General features: G+C 35.7%; 1 protein-coding gene across 2 annotated transcripts; it reads left to right on the forward strand.

The window, feature by feature from the left end:
• baiap2l2a (BAR/IMD domain containing adaptor protein 2 like 2a) lies at positions 1-14217 on the forward strand. 2 transcript variants are annotated; one of them, XM_046865991.1, is made up of 15 exons: positions 1-135; positions 1883-1980; positions 2782-2857; positions 4016-4102; positions 5103-5164; positions 6176-6247; positions 6336-6416; positions 7568-7699; positions 10008-10109; positions 10207-10264; positions 10375-10582; positions 11246-11311; positions 11394-11541; positions 12925-12965; positions 13089-14217. In XM_046865991.1, exons 2-15 carry the CDS (start codon positions 1927-1929, stop codon positions 13162-13164), a joined length of 1263 nt encoding a protein of 420 aa, XP_046721947.1. In that variant the 5' UTR covers positions 1-135; positions 1883-1926; the 3' UTR covers positions 13165-14217. The 2 variants fall into 2 exon arrangements, with proteins under 2 accessions (XP_046721947.1, XP_046721946.1); XM_046865990.1 differs by lacking the exon at positions 1-135 and having other exon boundaries at positions 1764-1980.
• Positions 14218-15044: the final 827 nt, after the last annotated feature.

Genomic DNA, 15044 nt, shown 5'->3' on the forward strand with positions numbered 1-15044 from the left:
AGAACTTCCTTATTGCCAATGCGTTTTTTCTATATATTTCCGAATTCAGTAGCCCTTCAGTGGTGTCGCGCCTGAATTAATCCTGCTCTGAATGCTACATTATGACGCCACGGCTACGGAAACCTCAACCAGCAGGTATCTCAACCAGAAAGAAATCCAATGAACACAATTCAACAAGTCTCCTTTCACTGCAGCCACAGCTTCACTGCCTGCATACACCATCTCTACCACACGCATCAATAATAACCTTTCTTTGCACCAGTTTTGTGCAAATTCTTGTGATATTATGGCAAATTGTGTGGTTTTGTGCAAAATTCTATGGGAAAAGAATATACACAAGTATAAGTTTTATAAAATATAAAAGTCTTAACAACTGTTTAAGACCATCTTGTAAATGTCCTTGTAAGTGCAACTAATGAAATTTATTTTCCTCTGTCAGTAATTGTGAAATGAAAAACAGCTTTTAAATCCACGCAAATATATTTGAGCTTGTACAGTTTGCTACAGATGCAAGCTCTGACTAGCACGCTCTCTGGCCATCCAATCAAAGGACATGAAAATGCCGCTGCTACTTTACACCTGCTTGATGGCCCCAGTATAGCCAGCTCCAAATCTGATTGGTTAAAGCAATAGAATTAAAGCAAAATTAACTTCATGCTGTAAGCACTCGCTGTGCTTATTCCGAATGCTCAAGGCAAATTCCCTTTCCGCTAGCAACATGTAAAGTGATGACTAAAATCTAATTGGATTGCGTAAACAGACACTCCTTGTTGCAGAAGTGTCTTACAGAAAAACACTAAGAAATGAAGAGAATGGGCTATTGGAAATAAATTAATACATATTCATAAATAAAAATATGTAAAAGTAGTGTGTTTCTAAACTCTGCTGTTCTGTAAAATGTGTATTTATATAATTCTTTTAATAAATTGTATTAATTATTATATTATAAGCATACCAATATGACTTGACTATTCAGTACACACACACACACACACACACACACACACACACACACACACACACACACACACACACATTGTATATATATTGTGTATTATATACAGACACATTAGATTAGTGGAATGTTTAAGGAGTGTATGTGTGTGTGTGTGTGTGTGTGTGTGTGTGTGTGTGTGTATATAATGTTTTGCAAGCTTTTGTAGCTCAAATACACTTTGCCATGTTAACCACTTTCCTTGAGCCTAAGGTGTGAACTCAAAAGTGATAGCACACGATTACATGTGATTTAGATTTAAATGCAATATAATAACTTGTTTAGATTTTGATTAGATTATTTATAGAAATAAATATATAATCATCAGAGAAGGGAACAACCGAGATGGTATAAACAAGGCAGACATATAAAATACTTTTATATGCTCTTAGTAAAGGCACTTAATTACACTGTTTAAACAGTTATAACACTGCTATTTAACATACAGTGCATCCGGAAAGTATTCACAGTGCTTAACTTTTTTCACACTTTTGTTATGCCACAGCCTTATTTCAATATAGATTAAATTAATAATTTTTTATTTTAACACACACACACACACACACACACACACACACACACACACACACACACACACACACACACACATACACACACAGAGTGAAATATTTTACTGCTTGGACAGAATGATCTCTCTGTTCCAGGTGGTTAAGTCCACACCCTCAACTTGTCTGCCATCCACTGTTCAATAATTTACAGCATAGTGTCAATAATCTCTCTCTCTCTCTCTCTCGCTCTCGCTCTCGCTCTCGCTCTCTCTCTTCTCTCAAACACACACAAACACATAGATACGGAGTGCAACAGTTGACAAACAGCAGTTGGACAGTTGGACACCTATTTACTAAAAAGGTTATTTATTGCTTTCAGGATATTGTTTACTTGTTGGCTTTTCAAAATAACTGAAGTGAAAGATGTCAGGACTGAACAGTGACCAACTCCATCGCTCCACACTCGGAATCTACATGGTGAGTTTTTTTATAACTGTACACCTCATACTCCATACCCATGATTTGTAGAAATAATTACATAGTTACCCAAACGCTACTTTGTTGTTAATATTACGTGTTTAGTTTAATTTGTCCAACCTTAGCAGTACATTTTAATTGAAAAGAAGAATGTAGGCAGAATCTGGAGGAGCAGTTACATTACCGTCTAAGACAAACAAGGTACTAAAGTGTACCTTTCCCTGGGGTGGTAGTCTTAATTGATGTAATGGATATAATGCATTGTTACAAAATATTAATGGTAAATAATTAGCCTGCAATTAAAAATGACATTTATAGCATCACTCTAGAGCTAAAAGTGTCTCTTGTACACTTTTAGCTCTTTTGGTATACGTTTAGCATTCTAAGATAGATGCTCAAAAAACACTTAAGGGTCCTACCCCAGCAACAAGGAAATGTATTGTTATGTGTAGGCTTCCAGTGGAACAGTCTGTTTAATGGAAAGATTTATTTTACTGATGACTCAAAATACACTTCTATCATGTGTGCAAAACTGTGATCCAGTGAACATAATTGAAAATGTGGATCCTGTGAACATTTGATCGGCTGATGTGTCCATTGTCAAAGTGTCTATTATTTGAAATGTTTCAAGCCAAGAGAGCATGTACAGTACGGGTCAGGCTAAAGTTTGTTGGCTACCCTTTTGTTGAACTCTAGATTAATTGGTGCAACCGAAACCCCATCCCTGATAAAAAATCTCTCTCTCTCTCTCTCTCTCTCTCTCTCTCTCTCTCTCACACACTCTCTCTTTCTTGCTCTCAGACTCTAATGGACCAGTTTAACCCGAGCCTACAGAGGCTAGTGGCACTAGGCAATAACTACTTCCAGGCTTTCCAAGGTATTTCAAGTGAAATAAACGGCATGTAAAAGACTAAGGTCAAGCTGGAAATAAGAGAATGCTGAACTTTGGTTTCCAAACAATTCAAAAGAAGCCACAGTAATATGTGTCAACAGTTGTCTAAAATATGATGCACAATAGGTAATAACAGGTAATAAAGAAGTCTTTGACATAAAGCAAAGATGAAAAGGGATTTCAAAACAGTGAATAAAATTAAAATGAACAACAATGCGGTATGATGCAGTATTTAGTATCATGAACAAAATAACCAACACCCTTATACTTTAAACAATAAAACACTTGTATAAAGCAAAGGTTATCCTATCCACAGTGAGATACACTGTAATAAAAATGATTATTAACTGGTAGAATTTATAACTTAAAGCAAGTATCAATATTTACAGTACTTTTTCTGCTCTTACTATTTTGTAACATACTGTAATAGAATTTTTGCTAATAAAATAATGCAATAAAAAAGTTAAATTAAAGTTATCCAATTTTTTATAAAAAGCAAAAATTTGTTTTGCTGATTTGTTGATTGTCTACGTTTTAAAATAGCATTTATTTATATTCAAGTCATAGTCTTGTTAACAGCGGGTGGGAAGAAAATTATACAATCCAATGAAAGCATGGGTACTGTATGGGTAAGTTTGCAAATATCTGATAATCAAAATGGTACCATTTAAAATAAGTTCTCAATTAAACATACTCTTGTATTTAAAAAACTTTACACAAATAACACTTTGCATTCAATTTGCATACAAAGTTTAAAGTTTAGATTTAGCATTTATACATTCCATTTTCTTATATTTACAAACTTCATTTGTAAATATTAGATCAAGTCTACTATTGTACAACCAAATAAATAGTTCACTTTTTTCATTAAAGTGCATTTAATGTACAAAGAGCAAAGATGAAAAAAAAAACAAGAACAAAAACAAGATGATTTGTTTTGAGATCCTAACAAATTCATAAGAGAAAAAAAAGTTAATTGGATCGTTAAAATATAGTTTAGAAATTTAGTCAAGGTTAAAAAAACAACAGAAGGAGGTGCACAAGATTATGTACAAAGAAAAAAGTACATCTCCTTGGAAAGATAATTGAATTAAACATTGAAGAGCATACATTTTTCTCACAGGTTTGTTGTTCTGTGTATAGCTTTAGCTGCAACTAGTGAAGCCTACTTTAGTGCTCTTGGTAAGATGGGTGAACATGCCATGCAGACGATGTCATCCCATTCACTAGGTAAGATCTGTCTCCTCAACAATTTGAACATTTTATTCTTAAAATTTTGCTAAGCGGAGCTGTAAAGAGTGGAGTGAAGTATTTTACTTATGATATCACCCAAATGAGGATAGGTTCCCCTTTTGAGTCTGGTTCCTACATCTAAGGGAGTTTTTCCTGGCCACAGTCACCATGGCTGCTCATCAGGGATAAATACACATCGTTTACCTTAACTGTTGAATTCTGTAAAGCTGTTTTGAGACAATGTCTGTTGTAAAAAGCGCTATAAAAATACACTTGACTTGACTTGACTATTTTACACAATCGAGTCAAGTGAACTGTTCACATTGTACAGCTACCACATTGTAATCTGTCTAAAGGCTCATTGACTGACCTGGTGGACTGGGTGTGGACTAGTGCCTGCTGATGTATTAGCTATCAAAGCCATACAGGCCGCTGAGCATTCACACACACACACACACACACACACACACACACACACACACACACACACACACACACACACACACACACACACTACTAAGCTTTGTGTCTTTATTGCTGCTATTAGTTTTGTGACTTTTACACACACTGATAGAGAGCACATTTTATTATTTACATGGCATCCTTTTTCTAAATCCTTCTTTCTAGATTAGCGTGTGTGTGTGTGTGTGTGTGTGTGTGTGTGTCTGTTTGTTGGTATGTACATTTTGTAGAATAGGAAACACAAAGAGAGAAAGAGGTGTGTGTGTGTGTGTGTGTGTGTGTGTGTGTGTGATAGATAGAGAGGGGGTGGGAAGAAACATGACACATGTATGTATTATAGTGTGGTGCTATCAGTTGGAGGTAACCTCGTAATCATAAATTATAAATGATAACTGGCATACCACACCTGACACACACACACACACACACACACACACACACACACACACACACACACACACACACACACACACACACAGACATGCACAAACTCTTTTTTTGTGCAACTATGATTGTACAATGTGTGTATTGACAGGTGACATACTAATAAAGATTTCTGAGAGTCAGAGAAGACTTACCAATGAACTCGCAGGGGTGGTATGTACCTTTCCTTTCCATTTATTTTCTTTTTTTTATTCCTTTCCTTTCTTTTATTTTCCTTCCTTAATACTCTACAATTATACAATATCTATTTGTGATTAGATCTGGACTGTATTTAGGTAATTGCACTTATATACATACACTGACTACTTTATTGAGGATGTTTTTAGAGTTAATATATAACGGGGTGAAAACTAAACAATAAATAATATATTGTTCAAGAGTTTAGTGGCTGGAAATGTCCTATTGGTGAGAGAAGACAGAAGAGAATAGGTACACTGGGACAGGAATGCTACAGGATCAGAAAATCATCTCATCAAACCATGATCCCCTGTCACTAAAGAACAGGAATCTGTGTTAAAAAATAGAGAGTATTTTGTGTAAAAATCTGAGAATATTTGCAATTCCCATCAATCCCAACAAGACTAATGTCACTTACAATCTGATTACTGATGTGCAAGACACTGCTTCTCTCTAATTGCATCTAAATTAAGGTCATTTGGCAAACACCCTTATCTCATTTATACAGTTGAGCAGTTGAGGATTAAGGGCCTTGCTCAGGGGCCCAGTGGCAGCTTGTTGGTGCTGGGATTTAAATTCACAACCTCCTAATTATAAGTCCAATGTCTTAACTACTGTGTTACCACTTCCCATTGGCTGATTGGATGTATTTGATGATTGGCTGGATGATTGGATTATTGGATGTGTGAGCAGGGTTAAAGGTATTATTATTTACATGGTTGGTGGCTGCAATTAGGTGATATATAGTATTTTGTTTAATTTATGCATAATAAGTAAAAAAATGCTATGACCTTAACCAATCCAATCCAATTTTCACACAAACTGGGGTATGTCAATTCTAACAATCATGATTTATAATTTCATTTACATTCACCTTTCTTTCTTAAAAGACTACACTATACTGTACTTACACTATACCTAAGTGTAACATTGACCATTGTTTTGGTCACAATACCTCACTAAGTGTTGTGTATCTCTGTATTATAGTTTCACTGGTTCCATAACGAAGTCCTACAGGAAATGGAAAACAACACCAGGCTGGATAAAGATTACATATTTGTCAGTAACTGTTGCACAGTTTATTCACAGCATTAAAACCCATCAAAAATAAAAATAAAAATTTTATGTTGCAATATCATTTCTAAAGGAAAGTAAGAGGCGCTATGAGATGGAGGTGAGGAACCAGTTGATGGTCCGGGAGAGACAGCTGAGGAGAGGAGGTTTACAAGTGAGTGTGTGGCTGGGTCTCAATCAGCTTGTTACTTCCCTTGTTAATCAGTACATACTGGTAAATCATGTGTCACCAGAGTTGAGAAACTTAAACTTCATCTCCAGTGAAATGATTGACTAACTTTTAATTTCCTCATCAATCATCACAAAAACCAAAACATATAAAATGATTTGCTATATAAATTTGTAAGCTTAATACACATATGTCAGGATTGCAGGATTTCTATTTTAAGTATGACTGTAGGATAGCTAGTAAATTAAAAAAATAACAAAATAATTAAACATTTAAAAGGCATTAGATTCAGTGAAAATATATTTTGAACATTCATACATTTGAAAACCGTTAATGTACAGTGCATTTCAAAAGTTTGCTTCGGGTCATGCTCTTGTTGTATGGTGAAGTTGAATCCCATTAGCCATAGTCCTGCTGAGACTGCATGGTGTTGAAATATGAAAGCCATGTTGGTTTAGAATTCCTTTCACCTGAAATAAGTCTCCAACCTTCCCTGTGCCAAAAAAACAACCAAGAAATACATTAAGCATTATAAGCTCGGAATTAAGTTACATGAGTTCTTTTTTTGTTAGAGCCAAAAATGTCTTATTTGGACTCATATGTCAACAAAACATTCTTTTGTTCATTCAAATTCTTATGTGTTTTTGCCTTTTACCTAGTTTGTTGCATATCAACTAATGGAACATGAATCTGCATTTCAAAAACCAAAAAAAGACTATGTGTTTCTAAACTTTTGTCAGGCACTGTAGTAATCAATCCATCACTGATTATAAGCTACTTGCATTTGTTGAGGAACTTGCTCCAGAGAGTTCCTGCATCAATTTTTTTAATAAGATCAGAGTCTTAATAAAATATAACGGCAAGTAAACATTGTTGCACATTGGTGCTCCCTGGTGTTTGTGAAGCATTATGGGAGGAATGAACATTCCAGGCCACTGAAGGATTTTTGCAATTCCGACAGCCATCAAAATAGCTGACTCACATATATGTGTCATGAAATAGGGAGCTGATTAAGGCACACCCTATATGTTGGTACTAAGATGGTTGGCTTAAAAGTAAAGGAGATGTGTTAAGTGTGTATGAGTGTGGTGAAGGAATAGGATAATAATACCAATGCAATGTGTGTGTGTGTGTAGGATGGAAATGAATATGTACAGTTCCTGAGGGAAAGCCAAAGAGAGGCCCTGAAGGAACAGGAGAGAAGATATCGCTTTCTGGCTGAGAAACACTGTGGACTTACTCAATCCGTAGTCTATCTCATTAACAAGGTAAAACTTTCTCAGCTCAATTATCTGTATGTTACAATAAAAGGTTTCCCTAGCAGCACCTAAGAAAGACTCATGTAGAAAACCTTGATTTGATAATGTTAAACTAAGAAAATTTTTTTAACCACCACTACAGTATAGTAATTCTGTCAAATAAGAAAAACTCAAACACTCAACACAGCACTCAAACATAATTCTGTCTAAATACACTGAACACAATTATAAATGCAACACTTTTGTTTTTGTCCCCATTTTTCATGAGCTGAACTGAAATATCTAAGACTTTTTCTAGGTACACAAAAGACCTATTTTTTTTTTTTATCAAAATCTTTTCACAAATCTGTCTAAATCTGTGTTAGTGAGCACTTCTCCTTTGCCGAGAGAATCCATTCACCTCACAGGTGTGGCATATCAAGATGCTGATTAGACAGCATGATTATTGCACAAGTGTGCCTTAGGCTGGCCACAATAAAAAGCCACTATAAAATGTGCAGTTTTATCACACAGCACAATGCCACAGATGTCGCAAGTTTTGAGTCAGCGTGCTATTGGCATGCTGACTGCAGGAATGTCCACCAGAGCTGTTGCCCGTGAATTGAATGTTAATTTCTCTACCATAAGCCGTCTACAAAGGCGTTTCAGAGAATTTGGCAGTACATCTAACCCGCCTCACAACCAAATACTATGTGTAACCACACCAGCCCAGGACCTCCACATCCAACATCTTCCCCTCCAAGATTGTCTGAGACCAGCCACTGCAACAATCGGTTTGCATAACCAAAGAATTTTTGCTTAAACTGTCAGAAACCGTCTCAGGGAAGCTCATCAGCATACTTGTCGTCCTCATCGGGGTCTCGACCTGACTGCAGTTTATCGTCGTAACCGATTTGAGTGGGAAAATTTTCACATTCGATGGCATCTGGCACTTTGGATAGGTGCTCTCTGCCTCATTTGCGTGAGGCAAATGGTGGTCACACCAGATACTGACTGGTTTTTTAACCCCCCAATACAGTAAAACTGCACATTGTAGAGTGGCCTTTTACTGGGGCCAGCCTAAGGCACACCTGTGCAGTAATCATGCTGCCTAAAAAGCATCTTGATATGCCACACCTGTGAGGTGGATGGATTATCTAGGCAAAGGAGAAGTGCTCACTAACACAGATTTAGACAGATTTGTGAACAATATTTGAAAGAAATAGGCCTTTTGTGTACATAGAAAAAGTCTTAAATTTTTGAGTTCTGCTCATGAAAAATGGGGACAAAAACAAAAGTGTTGCATTTATAATTTTGTTCAGTAAATATGTGAGTATGTGGATTTCAGAGACAGTGCAGTTTTTTAAACAAGGATGGATAAAGTATATACTTATACTTAGTATATACTTATACTTAAGTAAATTAATAAACCATTTCTTAAATTCTTACTTAGATAAAAGTTACAATATCCAGCGAAGAGAGTAAAAAAGGTTAAATCATTTAAAATAAACTGAAGTTTATTCAGTGAAATGTATTTACAAGTTTGATTTTATCTGCTGCAATAAATGTAATATGTGGTAATTACTTAATATTTTAATTTTAAAGCAACTGACATTACCTAAAAAATAAGTTGGTCTATAATTTTGCTGATCAATTGCTAATGAATATCATGTGAATAATCAGTATTTGCAATGAACTATTTCACATTCTGTAAAGGTGATTTATCAGCTCCTTGATATTCACCTCAGTTACTATCAGCAAAGAAAAAAATCGGCCTTAATTATGACCAGGTAATAGGTTCCCTGGTGGTCTAGTGGTTAGGATGCGGCGCTCTCAATGCTGCGGCCCAGGTTCGATCCCCGGTCAGGGAACCAACCCCAGCCATTAGGGTTGCACAAGCCTTAGTGCCGGTCCCAAGCCCGGATAAATAGGGAGGGTTGCGTTAGGAAGGGCATCCAGCGTAAAAACGTGCCAAATCAAACATGCGGATGGTCCGCTGTGGCGACCCCTAATGGGAGAAGCCGAAAGAAAGTTGTATGACCAGGTAATATTAACAAATTAAGAAAATTTACCCCAGCATGCTGTTTCGAATTAGGTGAACACCTTATTAAAGACACCTCATTTCACATAAGTCTATACTCACTTGGGAATATTGAAAAATGTATTTATTGAAATATTCTGAAGTAGGGCCATGGGCTCATGCTCAAATTCAATCCTGCAGTTTGGTGGCTTATCCACACGAATGCAAATTAACAGTTATGGATCTAACTACATGAGAAGCTCACTGCAGATGATGAATATTCAGTATTATTAACACATTCATTGATTGACTTGAAAGACAGGCAACACTCTGCAGCAGAGAGCAGAAGGATGGAGAGAGCAGGTGAATCAGACAAGAGAATCCCGTCCAGGCACTGCATCCAGACTTGCAGACATTGTGGTGAGAATCTTCTTAAAATAAATAATAATAAAATAAACCTGCTTAAATTTTTATTTAATTGTTTAGTCAAACTTGGTAATGTTGTTGCTTTGTGCAGGCTGATGATCAAAGTCAAGCTCAGGCAGAACAGCCTCTAGGCAGAGTGCCCTCTAGAGGTGAGACTACAGAGAGCACAAGCAAAAACAAAAATATATCCTCAGTCTATAATATAACTTTTCTATTATATATTGATTCTTTTCTGTCTGTCTGTTTCTCTCTTTTCTAGGGCCATCCCCCCAACCGACTCGATCCCGCTCCGGTTCATTTGGAGAAACACGTAGATCAGGTGGTGCTAGGATGATGAGAGCGTTGGTGCCACATACCCCTGCTTCCAATTCCACCCTCTTATCATTTTCCAAAGGAGAAACCATTACAGTACTTGTACCAGAGCCCCGAAATGGCTGGCTGTATGGTTGTTCCGAGAGTTCAGCACGGTGAGGAGATCTATTTGGATATACAGGATGCAATATTAAATACTTAACTACAACAGCATGTCACAAGGTTTTTTTATTCCTCCAATCCCACAGCAATTTTGCCAAACATTTAAACTGTATTAATTAAAAAAACAGATATTTTTTATTGGATCATTGTTACACTTAATTGCCGTAGAGTGTCTGTAAAACAAGATCTAATTTACATTGTAGCGGCTATAAATGATTATTTCCTTATCAACATCTCTAATTTCTCTCTCTTAAAGTTGTTGCAGCAAGTGCAAATTCCCATGACAGAAATTAAAGTTACAACATTTTTCTTTCTGTTAAAAATAGAGACTCTAATGTTATCTGCAGCATATGAATGAGTCTACATATTTCTTTGTTAAAACACATTATTGAATATTTTAATTATTAGTAATGGATAATAATCGAAGTAAATGCATTCCACATTCAATATTACATAAGAAATGATTAAATATAAATAGATGGACATGCTATTATAAATAACAGTATTTATTGTTAAAACTGCTGTAATAGATACAAATGACCTTTTCATATTGAGCAGTATTGTTACTATTAACAAGCTGACATGCACACATTTATATTATCTAATATCTGTTACAACTGGTAATAAATGGTGTGATTATGCTAATATGTGTGCAGGCAAGGCTGGTTTCCAGCTGCCTATATTGGTCCAATGGAAGACACTTCTCATGTGCCTGAGCCCAGGTGAGCCAAGATCTCAAAATCAAATATCACAGACTATGTTATTTTTTGTTCCTGAACCTTTGACTTCCTCTTTCTGCTGTAGTGCCCTTAGAAGTAGTAGCAGCATGAGCAACCTTCTTGACCAAACATCTAGCAGCAGAGCAAATGTACCTCCACCTCCACCTCCACCACCATTTCCAAACAAATCCAGCAGCTCACGCTCAGTCACACCCACTACTGTTGAAAATAAAGTAAGTGTAAAATCAGCGAGCAAAGTTGCTAAAGTAAATAGAGGGAAAAAAAGTTACTTTGAAGCTGTTGCTTTGACCAATCAGATTTCAAGTAGGACTTGGAATTAGAAATGGTTTAATTAAAACTTTAATACTTTATTAACTATAATTGTGACTTATATAAATCAATACAATATTGCAGATGATGTTACATCCAAAAAGAGTGCAAACTGGCAATTCAAAAAGAAAGAAAAGAAAAAGAAATTAAATGGGCAAATTTTTTGTGTTTGTATGTGTGTGTAAAGTAATAGTGAATTAGGGGATATGTATATGAATTGCTAATATCATCTGTTACATAGAGGTGAGTCATTGTACAGTGCAATGGCGTATGGGAGGAATGATTTCTTGAGCCGTTCTTTGTGACAGCGAAGCTGAATCAGTCTGTTGGAGAATGAACTCTGCTGCCTCTGTATGGGATCATGTAGTGGGTGGGATGGATTTTTCATGATTGACAGGAGTTTGTTCAGTGACTGGTTGTCCCTTGCTGAGCTGGTGACATTAGGGCCAATAAAGCAGGGATTGATCAAAGTAGGACACCACTGAAGGCCTAGGTGTGAAATGCACAGCCCGTTGTAATAACACAACAATTTTAGATATATAAAAAGATGTATGTGTGTTATATAAATATATCCTGTATGGAGTATCTCTCTCTCTCTCTCTCTCTCTCTCTCTCTCTCTCAAACATTTTGTGCCAAGGTAGTGACAAAAGAATGATCACAAAGACTGGTCATTATTTCCACATTCCAGTTTTAGTAGGTTTTTTTTTTTTTTTGTATCTGTTTGAAAACGTGGTCACAATACAATATGTTAAGTGTTTATGAGGTGTGTTGAGGTGTGTTGCAAGTCAAAAGCTAAGTTTCAGTTAATTGCTTTGGCCAGCAGAGGCACTGTGGCAAAGTTCTCTTCTCCATGACGCCTCAGCCGTCTTTCTGGTGGATGCAAGGTGGCAGCTCCAACTGCTAAGGTTCTGTTTGTGTGTGCGTGTTTTTTGTCCTTGCATGGTATTTTTCATGTGGATTTCCAGTGCATGTCTTGTAAATTCACAGCAAGGCTATGTGGTTTTCTTGTTGCTACTTGGTGTTTGTGTGTGTGTGTGTGTGTGTGTGTGTGTGTGTGTGTGTGTGTGTGTGTGTGTGTGTGTGTGTGTGTGTGTGTATTCACACAGAGTTAAGATAAAATACAAATAATTTGAGATACATCTCAGAAACATCAGATTGATGAGGACAAGGAGACCTTTCTTTGTCAGTCATGTTACTTTGCAAGTCATGGTTTTGGAGGGAACACTGGTGGAATTTATTACCTACACCACTAATGTTCTAACATTCTTTATTCTGTCCTCTGCAGAAACAAGACAACTATGGCCCTCGACCAGAACTTTTCCCCAGGTACAAATAAAACACAAAGAATGTTTGATGCAACAGTTTGAGTGAAAAAAATATATATATATTGAGTTGACTTTCCTCATGTTTCATGTAATTCCTCAATCCTTTGAGTTTTGTCTTTTTCAGAGGCACAAACCCGTTTGCGACGGTGAAACTGAAACCCACTGCAACCAATGACAGATCAGCTCCACGGGTATTCTAATATATTCAAGCAACGAGAGATGATAGACATCAAAACACAGCTCCATCAGAGTGCAGTACATCATAAATCAACACAACACATGCTGCAGATTTAGCAGCTGTAACTAACTGTCTCAGATGTTGTTTCCTCATATTTTAGCTGAAGAAGTTTTTGCTGGGGTGGGATATGAACTTGTTTGACAGAATGAAAGAAGGAAAGTCGAGATGGGGCTTTGAGCCTGTTAGGCAACTTGGATTTAAATTCTTTCCTTATTTTTTTTAGTGTAAAATGTATTATTTTATAAATGTTAATATAAAAATGTACATTTTAATGCAAAACATAAAAACCTTTTTTTTCACAATTATACATTACTGGACAAAAGGTCTATCCATGTCAGAGCAAAGAGAACATATCACTAATCATTTTTATACCTATTTGATTTAATTACAATATGCTGAGAATACATAATTTGTGTGATGAGGGTTACAGTTTCTATAGTAAAAGTTCATACTCATGGCTTTGTATTTTTTGCATAATCTATGTAAAATAAGACCTAATAAATAAATAAAGAGATAAAAAAATAAGAAAATTCTAAACGTATTATGGTGATGGTTCTTTTAGGAGATGCCAGTGTCATATTTAATCGCAGTTGATATTTTCTTTAAATAAAGAATTCTTTAAGTCAGAGGGATTTGTGTTTTCTGTAAACTATTTTGTTGTTGTTTTTTGAATATTTTCAACTAAATATCTAGTACTAACTAACTAACTGCAATATGACAGACAAGAAACAACTGATTATAGTTTTTATTATTAAAGTAATGATAAGAATATGGATGTTCCACTTCATTGAAAAATAATGATACATTTTTTATAAAGAAAAATAGAAAAAAAATTGTTGCCAACTTGCTGTTTTTTTTTTTTTTTTTTTAATTTGAATAAAACACTGTGGGACATGATGTTATGGAAAAATAATACAGTCATTCTTAACTACTTAACTGTCATTTTCTGACTGCCTGTACATTATTTGTGTTATGAGTCTTTGACTTCCTCAATAAAATAACTCTTTTAGTATGATTTCCATTGCGTAATTTTATTTTTACTTCAAGAAATGTTCCAAAAGGACTGTGCCTTTAACAGAAAGCTGGTATTTAAACTTGCATTTGGCTGCCATGAAATGTTAGCTAATGCAAGCATGATATTGTTGATAATGTTTCTATAATTTGTTTAAATATTTTAATAATCTCTGTGCAGTGAGTGGGTGGAAATGTTTGTACAGTTTTTTTTTTGTTATTCGTTTGAGAAAACAACAAGACAAAACAACGACACACACACACACACACACACACACACACACACACACACACATTTTTCTTTAACAAATAATAATATACCATTTAGACGAAAGTACTGGAACACCTAACTTTCCCAACCATATGCAGTACTCAAACTGTTACCACAAAGAAACACATAATTCTATAGGATGTCTTTGGATGTGGTAGCACCAAATTTTCAATCCAGAACTCGGAGGCCTAATCTGCTGCTGCATACCAATGCCCATGTGTACAAATCCAGGTCAATAAAGATATGGTTTACATGAGTTGGAGTGAAAGATGTTGAGTGGCCTGCTATAGAGGTCTATTAAGATGAATTGGAACACTAACTGCACCCCAGATCTCCTCACCTTACATGACTTTGGGGACTAAATTTGGAATAGAATGTATAAAAGGCACATCTTATAGTAAGGGTCCACAAACATTTGTCCATTTAGTGTACTTCCCCAAAAGAGTACATTCTATTTATTTTAAGGGAAACTGAAAAGAAGCCAAAAAGTATTTCACAAATAATAGTTAAAAACCTATATGCATGTATGATCAAAGTGTTGACTGGTATTGTTTTTTAGT

This window comes from Silurus meridionalis, chromosome 14 (genome assembly GCF_014805685.1).
Source record: "Silurus meridionalis isolate SWU-2019-XX chromosome 14, ASM1480568v1, whole genome shotgun sequence".
Classification (NCBI taxonomy): Eukaryota; Metazoa; Chordata; class Actinopteri; order Siluriformes; family Siluridae; genus Silurus; species Silurus meridionalis.